The 14,061-nt window shown below is 45.6% G+C and overlaps 1 protein-coding gene across 1 annotated transcript in view; it reads left to right on the top strand.

Annotated features, from left to right (window-relative positions):
• Positions 1-6,086, top strand: part of LOC116523703 (ephrin-A4-like) — a 19,950-nt gene extending 13,864 nt beyond the window's left edge. The window contains exons 3-6 of the mRNA XM_032238835.1: positions 1,322-1,393; positions 2,005-2,064; positions 2,393-2,773; positions 5,539-6,086. Of these exons, the coding sequence (XP_032094726.1) occupies positions 1,322-1,393; positions 2,005-2,064; positions 2,393-2,484 (224 nt within the window). The 3' untranslated portion in view covers positions 2,485-2,773; positions 5,539-6,086. The remainder of the gene's footprint in view (positions 1-1,321; positions 1,394-2,004; positions 2,065-2,392; positions 2,774-5,538) is intronic.
• Positions 6,087-14,061: the final 7,975 nt, after the last annotated feature.

Here is a 14,061-nt window from a genome sequence, read left to right as displayed (position 1 = left end):
AAAAAGGTAGAATGGAATTCACAATTCAGAATAGAATAGAAAATGTAGAATATAAAAAGGTAGAATAGAATTCACGATTCAGAATAGAATAGAAAATATAGAATAGAAAAAGGTAGAATAGAATTCACAATTCAGAATAGAACAGAAAATATAGAATATAAAAAAGTAGAATAGAATTCATGATTCAGAATAGAACAGAAAATGTAGAATATAAAAAGGCAGAATAGAATTCACAATTCAGAATAGAATAGAAAATATAGAATATAAAAAGGTAGAATGGAATTCACAATTCAGAATAGAATAGAAAATGTAGAATATAAAAAGGTAGAATGGAATTCACAATTCAGAATAGAATAGAAAATATAGAATATAAAAAGGTAGAATGGAATTTACAATTCAGAATAGAATAGAAAATATAGAACATAAAAAGGTAGAATAGGATTCACAATTCAGAATAGAATAGAAAATATAGAATATAAAAAGGTAGAATGGAATTCACAATTCAGAATAGAATAGAAAATGTAGAATATAAAAAGGTAGAATAGAATTCACGATTCAGAATAGAATAGAAAATATAGAATAGAAAAAGGTAGAATAGAATTCACAATTCAGAATAGAACAGAAAATATAGAATATAAAAAAGTAGAATAGAATTCACGATTCAGAATAGAACAGAAAATGTAGAATATAAAAAGGCAGAATAGAATTCACAATTCAGAATAGAATAGAAAATATAGAATATAAAAAGGTAGAATGGAATTCACAATTCAGAATAGAATAGAAAATGTAGAATATAAAAAGGTAGAATGGAATTCACAATTCAGAATAGAATAGAAAATATAGAATATAAAAGGTAGAATGGAATTTACAATTCAGAATAGAATAGAAAATATAGAACATAAAAAGGTAGAATAGGATTCACAATTCAGAATAGAATAGAAAATATAGAATATAAAAAGGTAGAATGGAATTCACAATTCAGAATAGAATAGAAAATGTAGAATATAAAAAGGTAGAATAGAATTCACGATTCAGAATAGAATAGAAAATATAGAATAGAAAAAAGTAGAATAGAATTCACAATTCAAATCTCACCGGCTCAAGGTTGACTCAGCCTTCCATCCTTCCGAGGTGGGTAAAATGAGGACCCGGATTGTTGTTGTTGGGGGCAATATGCTGACTCTGTAAACCGCTTAGAGAGGGCTGAAAGCCCTATGAAGCGGTATATAAGTCTAACTGCTATTGCTATTGATTTTGCTTGGTGCAACTTGGCCGTTTGATCTTCTAAACCACCATTCTTGGTTTGTTTCCCTTCCAACAGCTATCCCTGCCCCGGAGAGTCCTGGCCAGTGTTTGAAGCTACGCGTTTTGGTCTGCTGCAAAGCCGCGACCAGTAAGTTTAGCCCCTCCACCCAGGTTTGTGGGTATCCATGATTGCTGGTTTTGTGAAAACAAACCAGGATGGGTTTTTTTTTTTGTGTGTGTGAAAAGATCTGGAGTTTTCCCATCACTAAGCGAGGCGGTCGTTCAGGAAGTCGCGCACGGTTTTACGACTTTTTTTCCTGCTATGGTGGTTAAGTAAATCGCCGCAGTCGTTAAGTGAACCCTGCAGTCGTTAAGGGAGTCCAGCTTGATCTGGCTTGTCGGAAGCTGGCTAGGAATATCACCAACAGGGATCGTACAACTCTGGGATGTTTTAGGAGTTCTAAGCGGAAAGGCCAGTCGTAAGTCGTTTTTTCCCAGCACCGTTGTAACTTGGAGGGGTCGTCGTAAGCTGAGGACCACCTCTGCAGCTTCCCTAAACACCCTGGCTGCCTGGGGATGATGGGAGCTGTGGTTTAATCCCCTCAGACAGGGTGGCTAGGTGGATGAGGATTCTTTTTTAGGCTTAGAAATGTGAAATTTGTCCCTCCGGGGATGATTGATGTGCATTTCTTCTGCGCGAGGACCGAAGGGAAAGGAGACCACCGAGCAATCACTGCCTTGTACCTGTTTCCTTCCTAGCCGCAGACCCCGCGACGGAGGCCCCCAAATCTCAGCCCCGAGGGAGAGGAGGTCCAGAGAGTAAGTTGTTATTATTATTATTATTATTATTATTATTATTATTATTATTATTATTATTATTATTATTATTTTGCCAGGGGAGTGGGGGATCGTCCGGGATTTAAATGCTGAAAACAAAACCGCACAGGGATATGTAATTGTGTTTATAACTAATTTCGCTGCAACGCCCGGAAGCATGGGAAAACGTCCCTCATTCCGTTGCCGTTGTAAGCGTCCGGCCGTCATTGTTGTAAATCGGGGACGGCCCAAAATGCAATTCTCAATTTGTGTGTCCGCGCGTTACTATTTCTGCATTCACGCTCTTCCTTTCTCTCTCTTCTCTCCCCAGAAGCAGAGGTCATTCGGGCACACAGCCCTGCCCCGATCCGGCTTAGCGTCGCCTGCCTGGCTCTCCTGGTGGTGCCCTTTCTCTGGCTCTGACTGCCGGGAATTTGGATCGCGTTCCCCCCCAAAGACTCGGGCCGGTTAGGGAGCGCCGGCGGAGGGATCCCTCCACCCCACTGTTACCCCCGCTGCGAAGATGCTGACCGACCGCTTGGCACTTTAGACTTTGACGAAGACCCCCTCCTCATTTCTCCTTCGATTGACCACACAGCTGATTTTGGGACGGGTCGGCCGACAGTGTTTCCAAATCCCGAAGGAACGCCTCTTTAATCCGGGATGATCCTCTCCGCTTCCATTCAGGCTCCTGAGGATTTCTAGTGAGAGCGTAAGTATTGGTGGGGGGGGGGGGAAGGGGGGATGGAATAAGGAGAGGGGGGATCCTTGGAGGTCATTTAGTCCATCCCCGAATTGGAGGCAAGAGATGGGACAGCCCTGACATGCGATAGGGGGGTTGGACCTCCAAGGTCCCTTCCAATTCTGTTATTCTGCTATCCTTCCTTCCTTCCTTCCTTCCCTCTCCCCCAATCCTTCCTTCACTCCATCTCTAATCCTTCCTTTCTTCTTCCCTATTTCTTTCTTTCCTTCCTTCCTTCCTTCCTTCCCTCTCCCCCAATCCTTCCTTCACTCCCCCTCTAATCCTTCCTTCCCTATTTCTTTTCTTCCTTCCTTCCTTCCTTCCTTCCTTCCCTCTCCCCCAATCCTTCCTTCACACCATCTCTAATCTTTCCTTCCTTCCTTCCCTATTTCTCTCCTTCCTTCCTTCACTCTCCCCCAATCCTTCCTTCACTCTCCCTCTAATCCTTCCTTCCCTATTTCTTTTCTTTCTTTCTTCCTTCCTTCCTTCCTTCCCTCTCCCCCAATCCTTCCTTCCTTCCCTATTTCTCTCCTTCCTTCCTTCCCTCTCCCCCAATCCTTCCTTCACTCCCCCTCTAATCCTTCCTTCCCTATTTCTTTTCTTCCTTCCTTTCTTCCTTCCTTCCTTCCTTCCTTCCTTCCCTCTCCCCCAATCCTTCCTTCCTTCCCTATTTCTCTCCTTCCTTCCTTCCCTCTCCCCCAATCCTTCCTTCACTCCCCCTCTAATCCTTCCTTCCTTCCCTATTTCTCTCCTTCCTTCCTTCCTTCCCTCTCCCCCAATCCTTTCTTCACTCCATCTCTAACTCTTCCTTCTTTCCTTACTTTCCCATCACTGGAGGCTTTTTAAAGAAGAGATTGGACAGCACTTTGTCTGAAATGGTCTCCTGCAGGGGGTTGGACTAGAGGACCTCCAGGGCCCCTTCCAACCCTGAGAACGATCTATTGATTGGCCATTTCAGCACCGCTGTAACCTGAAACCATCGCTGAGCCAGTGGTTTACTAAGCACACCCTCCTGTAAATGCGCACACACTATCATTGCCCCACCGATTCCGCGTAACCTTTCGGAGCCCCGACATAAAAGCCAACAGTTTAAAAACAAGACAAAATAAATAAATGGAGCTCATTCGCGAAATGCCCACCGTCGTCTGCCGGGGCCCGTGGCAAAGGCCAGCCGAATGGCAAGGAAGAAAGCAGAAAATTACAAAACAAATTGGTTAATCTGTCGAAATCAAATCAGGGAGCCATGAAAATGTCAGAAGTCGATACGAAAGGAGGGAAGCGGGGGAGAAAGAGGGAGAGGGAGAGGCGTTGTCAGCAAAGGACGGTCTTTTGAGAACGATAGCCGGGAGAAATTTGGGGGCGAAATATCTATACATATTAAGGACGCGCGGAGAAAATCCATTCGCCTCCCTCTCGCCCAGCTGCCCTTCGTTCATCGCGCCTGGTTTTTCTTTAAATGCAAACATAAATTCTTTTATGATGATGATGATGATGGCTGGACAAATATTTATTTCTCTGGTGGATTTGGCCCCTGCGACTTTGCTTCTTGCAAACCGGGGAGTTGGAGAAAGAGAAAATAGTTTGGTGGGTGGGATATATATCCTGGATGTAACGACTGTGATCAAGCCCAGCTAAGTGTCTATTTGTCTATAGACAAATAGGCAAATGTATATTTGGTTTGGGGGGGGGGGTGCCCTGTTTCACGACCCTTCTAGCCACGATTAGCAATAGCAACAGCAGTTAGACTTATATACCGCTTCATAGGGCTTTCAGCCCTCTCTAAGCGGTTTACAGAGTCAGCATATTGCCCCCAACAACAATCCGGGTCCTCATTTTACCCACCTCGGAAGGATGGAAGGCTGAGTCAACCCTGAGCTGGTGAGATTTGAACTGCCGAACTGCGGTCAGTTGAAGTAGCTTGCAGTGCTGCATTTAACCACTGCGCCACCTCGGAAACACGGTTGTGATGTGATTCTGGCTTCCCGATTGTTTTGGCTTGTCAGAAAGGCCGCAAAAACCTAACCCCGGGACGCTGCGAACCGTCATAAATATGAGCCAGTTGCCCAAGCGCGTCCGGATTTTGAACTCGCGAGCGTGGGAATGCGAGGGTTATAAGTGTGAAAAAGTCACTTTTTCAGTGCCGTTGTAACTTGGAACTAAGTGAGCTGTCATAAGTCGAGGACTAGCTGTAGGTGCAACTGTACTGCCCTGGAAGTAGGGGTTCTGTCTGCCTCCTGCCTCTCCCCCCCACCTCCGAAAGGTGTTAGTTAAGAAAAATGTAACAAAACTTGCGAGAAAGTTGTACGGATATGCGGTCCTTTTCCGGAGGGAGGCGGCGAACGAGCAAACGTGACCCCCGAATGGGAGGGGATTAAAATTTGGGGAGATCCGAAAGGGGGAAGGGGGGGAATGAAATGCAGGCAGGGTTGGCAGCCTGAAATTTGCTCTTCGTTGCAAAATAATCGGGCACGGGACGCAAACTTCGCATTCCGAGAGAGTTTTGGGTGACTAAAATTCCCCGCGGGGAAAAAAAATCAAGCCAGAAAGTACGGCTGAACCTTCTTCGTATATTTTCAGACGGCGAGTTTGGGCACTCTCACCAAATTAGAAGAAGTCTTTGATAACCGTCGCGTCTCCCCCTCCTCTGCTCGGCCCCCGGTCACATTTCTGCATCGGGAAATCTCGCTGCCATGGGCTCTTATAACAATCCCTCTTTCTCTGATCTTTCCCTCCAGGCATTGTGTCTCGTTCCCACCACCGGATATCAAAGCTGTGCTTTCTGCCTCCAGGACCGGATGGAGACCCCACCACCACCACCACCAAGCTGGCTTCCCCCACCCCAAACAAGAAAATTCAGATTTGAGTCCCTTCCAGATTTCAGCCGAAGACAATCTCCCCAGGACTTCACGCCAAAGAGACGAGATTTCTCCCCGTTACTCCGCTGGCAATCTCCCAAGGACTTAAAACCGTGCTGCTTAAATAGAGGAGGTTGGCTTTGTATACCCCACCCCAAAATTTCCTCTTTGGGGTGAACATTGCCCCCCCCCCCAAAAAAACCCCACCCTCTGGACTGTGTCAGCTTCCCCGCGCTTTCTGTTCTCGATGAGAACAATCCTGACGGACGGCTCCATTATATTATCTTCCGTGAAGAAAGCAACTTCCTGTAGCTGGTGCGCTGCTCCCATGTTTTTTTTATGATTATTGTGTTTTTAAATTTGGTGGTCCCTCCCGCTGAATCCGGGATCATCGGTGACTGAGCCAAACAATAAATCCGTTTTAGAAATGAGGGTCCTCCTTCTCACTCCCGGCTCCCTACCTCGCTCCTTGAAAGGAAAAATTTGGAAAATGGGTAGGGCGGAGACAGGAACAATATTGAGCAGTTGGTGGCGGTGAGAATGAAGCGAAGGGGATTAAAAGAGACTATTGTTGATAATAGCTGTAGCAGGAAAATATTGAGTAGATTGTGGTAGTGAGAATGAAGCGAAGGGGATTACAAGAGAGTATTGTAGATAATAGCTGTAGCAGGAAGATATTGAGTAGATGGTTGCGGTGAGAATGAAGCAAAGGTGATTTCAAGAGAGTATTGTAGATAATAGCTATAGTAGGAAAATATTGAGTAGATGGTGGTGAGAAGGAAGCGAAGGGGATTTCAAGAGAGTATTGTTGATGATAGCTGTAGCAGGAAAATATTGAGTAGATGGTGAGAATGAAGCGAAGGGGGTTACAAGAGAGTATTGTTGATAATAGCTGTAGCAGGAAAATATTGAGTAGATGGTTGCGGTGAGAATGAAGCGAAGGGGGTTACAAGAGAGTATTGTAGATAGTAGCTGTAGCAGGAAAATATTGAGTAGATGGTGGTGAGAATTAAGCGAAGGGGATTACAAGAGAGTATTGTAGATAATAGCTGTAGCAGGAAAATATTGAGTAGATGGTGGTGAGAATGAAGCAAAGGGGGTTACAAGAGAGTATTGTTGATGATAGCTGTAGCAGGAAAATATTGACTTATGACCATTTTTCCACACTTAACGACCGTTGCAGCATTCCCCACGGCCACATGATCGAAACTCAGACGCTTGGCAACTGGTTTCAAGTTGGATTCCCTTAACAACTCCGCGAGTAACTTAACAACAAGCAAAGTCGGGGGCCACTTAAACGTCTCCCTTAGCAACGTACATTTGGGCCTCCATTGTGGTCGTAACTCGAGGACTACCCATATTGCAATGTCTCTGATTTTCCGGCACCCACAAATTCACCCACCCACCCCCCAAAAAGTTGCAGGCTTGCCCAGTTGAGCCCCCAAACAACCATGCTGGTCTGTCGGAAGTGGGTAGGGGCTTAATCGGGGTTTGTTTCCTTCCCTAACCGAGGATAACTTTCCCCTTTGCCTTGGGGGAGATCCCAGTCGATCAGAGAAAAGGGATCCTCTCCCCACCCCCACCCCCATGTTTCTCAAGATGTGAGATTTCAGCTAATTCCCCCCCCCCTTTTTTTTAGTGGAAATCTCTTTTTTCCCATCTGGGGTGTTTTTGCAAAAATAGCAAAATTAAGGCTCGGGGTGGGGGGTGGGGGCTGCCTCGCCCACCCTACTGCTGTTTCCATTTTTCAAAACAGGTGTCGAACACGTCCGCTCACAAAAGGAGCAAGCTTGGAAATTGCACAAACGATGGTTTAGACAAACAACGGTTTGTCCACCTCTCTCTCTCCCCAATCTTTCTGTCCCTCCCTCTCTCTGTCTCTCCATCCCTCTTTCTCTCCCTCTCTCTTTCCATCCCTCCCTCTCTCTTTCTGTCCCTCCCTCTATTTCTCTCTCTCTCTGACCCTCCCTCTCTCTGTCTCTCTGTCTCCCTCCCTCTCTCTCTTCCTCTCTCTCTGTCCCTCCCTCTCTCTCTTCCTCTCTCTCTGTCCCTCCCTCCCTCTCTCTGTCTCTCCATCCCTCTTTCTCTCCCTCTCTCTCTCCATCCCTCCCTCTGTCTCTCTGTCCCTCCCTCCCTCTCTCTGTCCCTTCCTCTCTCTGTCCCTCCCTCTATTTCTCTCTCTCTCTGACCCTCCCCCCCTCTCTCTCCATCCCTCCCTCTCTCTCTCTTCCTCTCTCTCTGTCCCTCCCTCCCTCTCTCTCTCTGTCTCTCCATCCCTCTTTCTCCCTCTCTCTCTCCATCCCTCTCTCTGTCTCTCCATCCCTCTTTCTCTCCCTCTCTCTCCCCATCCCTCCTTCTCTCTCTTTGTCCCTCCACTCTCTCTCTCCGTCCCTCCCTCCCTCTCTCTCTCTCCCTCTCTCTCTCCGTCCCTCCCTCCCTCTCTCTGTCTCTCTCTGTCTCCATCCCTCTCTCTCTGTCTCCATCCCTCCCTCTCTCTTCCTCTCTCTCTGTTCCTCCCTCCCTCTCTCTCTCTCCATCCCTTTTTCTCTCCCTCTCTCTCTCCGTCCCTCCCTCCCTCTCTCTCCCTCCCCCTCTCTCTCTCTCTGTCCATCCCTCCCTCTCTCTCTCTGTCTGTCTCTCTCCGTCCCTCCCTCCCTCTCTCTGTCTCTCCCCCTCCCGCGACCTTCTTGGCGGCTGGGATTAATTGCAGTGTTTGATATTGAGATGTCGGGAAAATGTCAGCGTGAAAGTTTTAATTACGGATCGGCTGCCGGCAATTAGTGCGGATTTGCAAGCAAGAGAGGCCCGGCGCTGTGGCAACAGCCGGACTCCGTCGATTCCCTCTTCGGCAAGATGCTTGCGGTGGGGGGCCTTGTAAGAGGAATGCGGGGTGCAGCTAGAGAGTCTTCCCCCTATTTTTCCTGGGAGGGGAAGGGGAAAAATAACCAAAAAAAAACCCCATGAAAAGAAGGGTTTTCCTCTCCCTGATGTAGAATAACAGGTAGTGCTCGGTTTACGGCCGCAATTTCTATCGCTAAGTGAGACACGAAGGGCATTTGGCCCCTGTTTTACGACCTTTCGTGCCACCGTTGTTAAGCGTATCCCTGCATCGTTAAGTTAGTGACGAGGTTGTTCAGAAGCCTCAAAAGAAGCTGCATAGCTAGTCCTCAACTTACGACCAAAATGGAGACCCGGATTTCCATGGCTAGGCCGGACAGTCATTAAGTGAGTCATGCGCAAATGTTGCGATTATTATTACTATTTTTGGCTACGGTTCTTAAGCAAATCTCACTGCAGTTCTTTAGTGAATCAGGACGTCATTAAGTGAATCCCATTGACTTAGCCTGGGAAGGCCGCCAAGTAGGATCAGGGGACCCCCTGATACAGTGGAGCTGTCGTAAGTCCAAGTCAGTTGCCCAGTGATTGAATTTTGAGCGCGTGACACTGGACAGTACAGTAGTCCCTGTTTAGTGACCTTTCCAAAGTTTTAACGTCGCTGAAAAAAGTGACTTACCATCAGTCCTCGCATTTACAACCAACCATGGTCACGTGATCAAAATTTGGGATGCTTAATGACTATCCTGAATTTATGACAGTTGTTCAAATTCCGGGAGTCACACGATCCCCAGATACGACCTTTCCCAAGCAAAGTCCATTAAGATCCGCTTAATGACGGCCTGATTCGCTATAAACAATTGCAATGATTTGCTTAAGAACCGTGGCCAAAAGGAATCGCGAAATGTGCACGCGACTCACTTGACTGCCTTGCTTAGCAACAGAAATCCTGGTCCCCATTGTGGTCGTAAGTCGAGGACCACCCACGCAGCTTCTTTGAGGCTAAATTAAGAAACCAAAATCCCCCCCCCTTTTTTTTTTAAACCTGCTGAATCCAACGTGTCGGTCATTGTTGGCGTGTTGTTGGAACACAGTGTGTTGCGTCCTGAAAAACACACACCCAACTTCCCCAGCTGTAGAATTTCCCTCTCGAGCAATTTCGGCTTGGCTTTGCTGGCGAAGCTCGAGAAAGATCAAGTTACTAGTCCTTATGGTGGCCAAAAATAATAATTAAAAAAGAGCCAGAACCTGTCGGGGTCGAACGAGGAGGGATGTGCGTTTTGCACAAAGGAGTAAACCAGGCACAACACTTTTTTCGGTTCAAATTGTCGTGTTTCGCTCTGGGTGTGTTGCATGTGTAAAACAGACACACACACACACACACCAAGATTTCCCCGCAGGGACACACACACACAAACACACACACCCGCCCTGCCCCATGTTTTAACTCGCCGGTTTTTTATGTGGTTGTCGACTGGACCGGTGTGTTAATAAGATGGGAGGGAAAGGCGAGGCGCAGCCTACACAAAGGAACAAAAAAACCGACAACAACCGCACACCGCAATAGGGGTGCGATTGTGCCAGAATACGCCCTCGGCGTGGAATTCCTGGCCCTTTCCAAAAAAAAAATCCCCCTTCTGCACAGCGGGGGCATTATTGCCGGACACTTAATAGCTCTTCCTGGACCTACAAGTGCACACACACACACACACACACAAAACAATTGCGACAATGCCGTCCCCTGGCTACACAAATGTCACAAATTGGGGGGTGGCTGTAAAACATGCAGGTGGCATTTGTGTCGGGGGGGCTGCGCCTCCCCTCATCCCCCCCCGAGCTTTGCAATGCAAGAAAACCAGCCGCATTGCAGATGGGGGGGTGTGGGTCTGTGTGTACGGCACGCCGAGGTGGGAGGGGGACACACACACACACAGGACGCACGCCTGTCGCAAAAGTTGTCGCATTTCGGTCTGGGATTCCAGAATTGGCTCTAGGCTGAGACATGGTGGGGTGGCATGCGCAGAAGTGGCGCGGCCTCTAGGGGGCAGTAGGGAAGAGATTGCTGCTTCACGGGACACCCCAGGATGGAGCATATAAAACCGAGTCCGAAGGGGCCTTGGAGGTCATCCAGTCCAACCCCGTGCTCTCGCAGGAAACCCTACACCATTTTTTAAAGAACAAATGGCTCTTTTTTAAAATAATGATAATAATAATAATAATAAAAACCAACAAAATACTGGCGCATAATACACCAGACATCACACTGGTTGAGAAAAATAAGGTCACAATCATAGACATCGCAATACCAGGTGATAGCAGGGTCGCCGAGAAGGAACATGAAAAAATCGCAAGATACCAGGACTTAAAAATCGAAATTCAACTATTATTGCACAAACCAGCAGTGGTGATTCCAGTGGTAATTGGCACCCTGGGTGCTATTCCAAAAGCACTGGAATGACATTTAAAACAGTTAAAAATTGACAAAATCACCATCAGTCAAATGCAAAAAGCCGCACTGCTTGGATCTGCACGCATATTGCGAAAATACGTTACGACGTCCTAGGCCCCTGGGTGGGGCCCGACTAGTAACCAATGCCAAATCCGGCGAAACAACTGGCCGCTGTGATACAATTGTACAATAATAATAAAAACAACCTCCAGTGATGGAGCCAATCACAACTTTGATTTGATTTGATTTGATTTCATTTCATTTATATGCCGCCCTTTTCCCCAAAGGGACTCAGGGCGGCTCACAATTCAAATCAGGGAAGTGGGGTACAGACAGAAAATAAAAAGACGAAAGGAAGGAGTTGGGGGGGGACACGCTCCTGCCACTGCGTCGCTTTTTTGACTTGGGAAGGGGCACCCAGAGGTCACCCAGCCCAACCCGCTGTTTTAATGAGGCCCTACCTGCAGCGTTTCGGACAAATAACTGTCCAGTCTCTTTTTTTAAAAAAATAAATAAATCCAGTGATGGAGTCACTTGCGACTCTTTCCACTGATGAATTGTTCTCACCGGTCAGGACATTTCTAAGGGACCCCTTGAGGTCTTCTAGCTGGGCCCCTTTGCGGGAGGGTTTCCACGTTTATTATTTTTTTGCACCACGTCCCAAAACGGTACTTTGGAAAAGCATTCCCCCATGGATGCGTCCTTCTGTTTATTTACTTCGATGGGATGCTGAAATATTTTGAATTTTTTGCAAAATAGGGCAGGCTGCTAAAATATTTCAGGGAGACCCCAATTTTGATTGTCTCAATCTGGATCCCCCCCCCCTCACCCCGAGTGTGGTGTTTTTAAAAAGCCAGGTAGTCTGTGTAATTGTGTATAATCGTATTTTTTTCCCCAACCCTTGTCTGGGCTTCTAGCTTTATCTCTTTTAAACTCTTTCCCCCCATTGTTCTACCCCTTACACGCGGATTTGCAGGTGTTAAATAAGGAAAAAAATAATTGAGTTTCCAATGGATTTATTGTGCTTTCTTTGTTATCTGGGTTCTGTGTTTTTTTTTAAACCGTGCGGTGCATAGAATCTGGGTGGGATTTGAGCATGAAGCTCTGGTTAAACGGGTGAAGATAATTTGCTTTAAAACCAATTTATTGCATTTTTGGGGTTATGTGCATTCTGGGTGGATTTGAGCATGAAGGACTGTTTAAATAGGTGAACATAATTTAGTTTTGTGTATCAAAAAAAAACCACGATTTATTGTGCTTTTGGGGTTATCGGGACGAGAGCGTTGGGTATAGGCTGTGGGTTGATTTGAGCACCAAATTGGGGTGGTGGGTTTTTTTCTCCTCTTTAAGGAAGCCCTGCTGGCCACCCCGATCCGATACGCCTGGAGGTTTAATCGGAGCACAGGAGGGTTTGCCGATAAAACGGCTGTGTCAGCCAGAACCTGGCACAGCGTGTCAATTTCACAGCTCTTGATGTACAAACGCAATTCACTTTCCTCTGATAGCTACCCAACTGCAGGAGGGGGCTTCGCCACGGCGGCCTCACTCCCTTCCCAACTTCCATCTTGACTGCGTAACTGGGGTGTACCCCTAAATCGGGCTCTGGCCATTGGAATCCCTGGGGACTTCAACTCCCAGAATTCCCCAGCTGGCTCAGCAACGGATTGGGGCTGCTTCAGCCTCCTTCCCTCGCCCCCCACCCCCCTCAGATATGACAGCCAACAGCCGTTTTATCATCCCTCTCTGCAAAAAGGCCCACTTTGGTTAGGCTCAGCACAATCGGGCCTGGTTAGGCGATGGAAGGAAGGGAGGCCACCAGGCTATGCCAGGAGAAGAGATCAAAGTGGGGAGTCGGTAAGAAGAGGCAGTTTTATTGCATTGGCAGGTAGAGAGAGCAAGATGGACGGACAGACAGACGAGAATGATAGAGAAAGTAGGTAGGTAGGTAGATAGATAGATATAGATAGGAGATTGGATGGATGGATGGATAAATAATGATAGAGCAGTTTAAATAGATGAGAATGATAGGTAGGTAGGTAAGATAGGTAGACAGATAGATAGTGATATATACTCAGATTGATAGATATACGTAGGTAGGTAGGTAGGTAGGTAGGTAGGTAGATAGATAGATAAAGATAGATAGATAGATAGATAGATAGATAGATAGATAGATAGATAGATAAAGATAGATAGATAGATAGATAGATAGATAGATAGAGATAGATAGATAAAGATAGATAGATAGATAAAGATAGATAGATAGAGATAGATAAAGATAGATAGATAGATAGATACATAGAAAGATAGATAGATAGATAGATAGATAGATAGATAGATAGATAGATAGGAGATAGGAGATAGGATGAATGGATGGATAATGATATAGTAGGTAGGTAGATAGATATAGATAGGAGATTGGATGAAGGGATGGATGGATGGATGGATAATGATAGTTTAAATAGATGAGAATGATAGGTAGGTAGGATAGGTAGACAGATAGTGATATATATTCAGATTGATAGATATACACAGGTAGATAGGTAGGTAGATAGATAGATAGATAGATAGATAGATAGATAGATAGATAGATAGATAGATAGATAGATAGATAGGAGAGAGATGAGAGATAGGATAGATGGATGGATAATGATATAGTAGATTAGATGAGAAAATGATAGGTAGACGGGTGGTAGGTAGGTAGGTAGATGATAGATAGATATAGATTAGATAGATAGATAGATAGATAGATAGATAGATAGATAGATAGATAGATAAAGATAGATAGATAGATAGATAGATAGATAGAGATAGATAGATAAAGATAGATAGATAGATAAAGATAGATAGATAGAGATAGATAAAGATAGATAGATAGATAGATAGATAGATAGATAGATAGATAGATACATACATAGAAAGATAGATAGATAGATAGATAGATAGGAGATAGGATGAATGGATGGATAATGATATAGTAGGTAGGTAGATAGATATAGATAGGAGATTGGATGAAGGGATGGATGGATGGATGGATAATGATAGTTTAAATAGATGAGAATGATAGGTAGGTAGGATAGGTAGACAGATAGTGATATATATTCAGATTGATAGATATACAC

The sequence above is a fragment of the Thamnophis elegans genome, unplaced genomic scaffold (genome assembly GCF_009769535.1).
Source record: "Thamnophis elegans isolate rThaEle1 unplaced genomic scaffold, rThaEle1.pri scaffold_95_arrow_ctg1, whole genome shotgun sequence".
NCBI lineage: Eukaryota > Metazoa > Chordata > Lepidosauria > Squamata > Colubridae > Thamnophis > Thamnophis elegans.
This window is presented reverse-complemented; position numbering and strand designations above follow the sequence as displayed.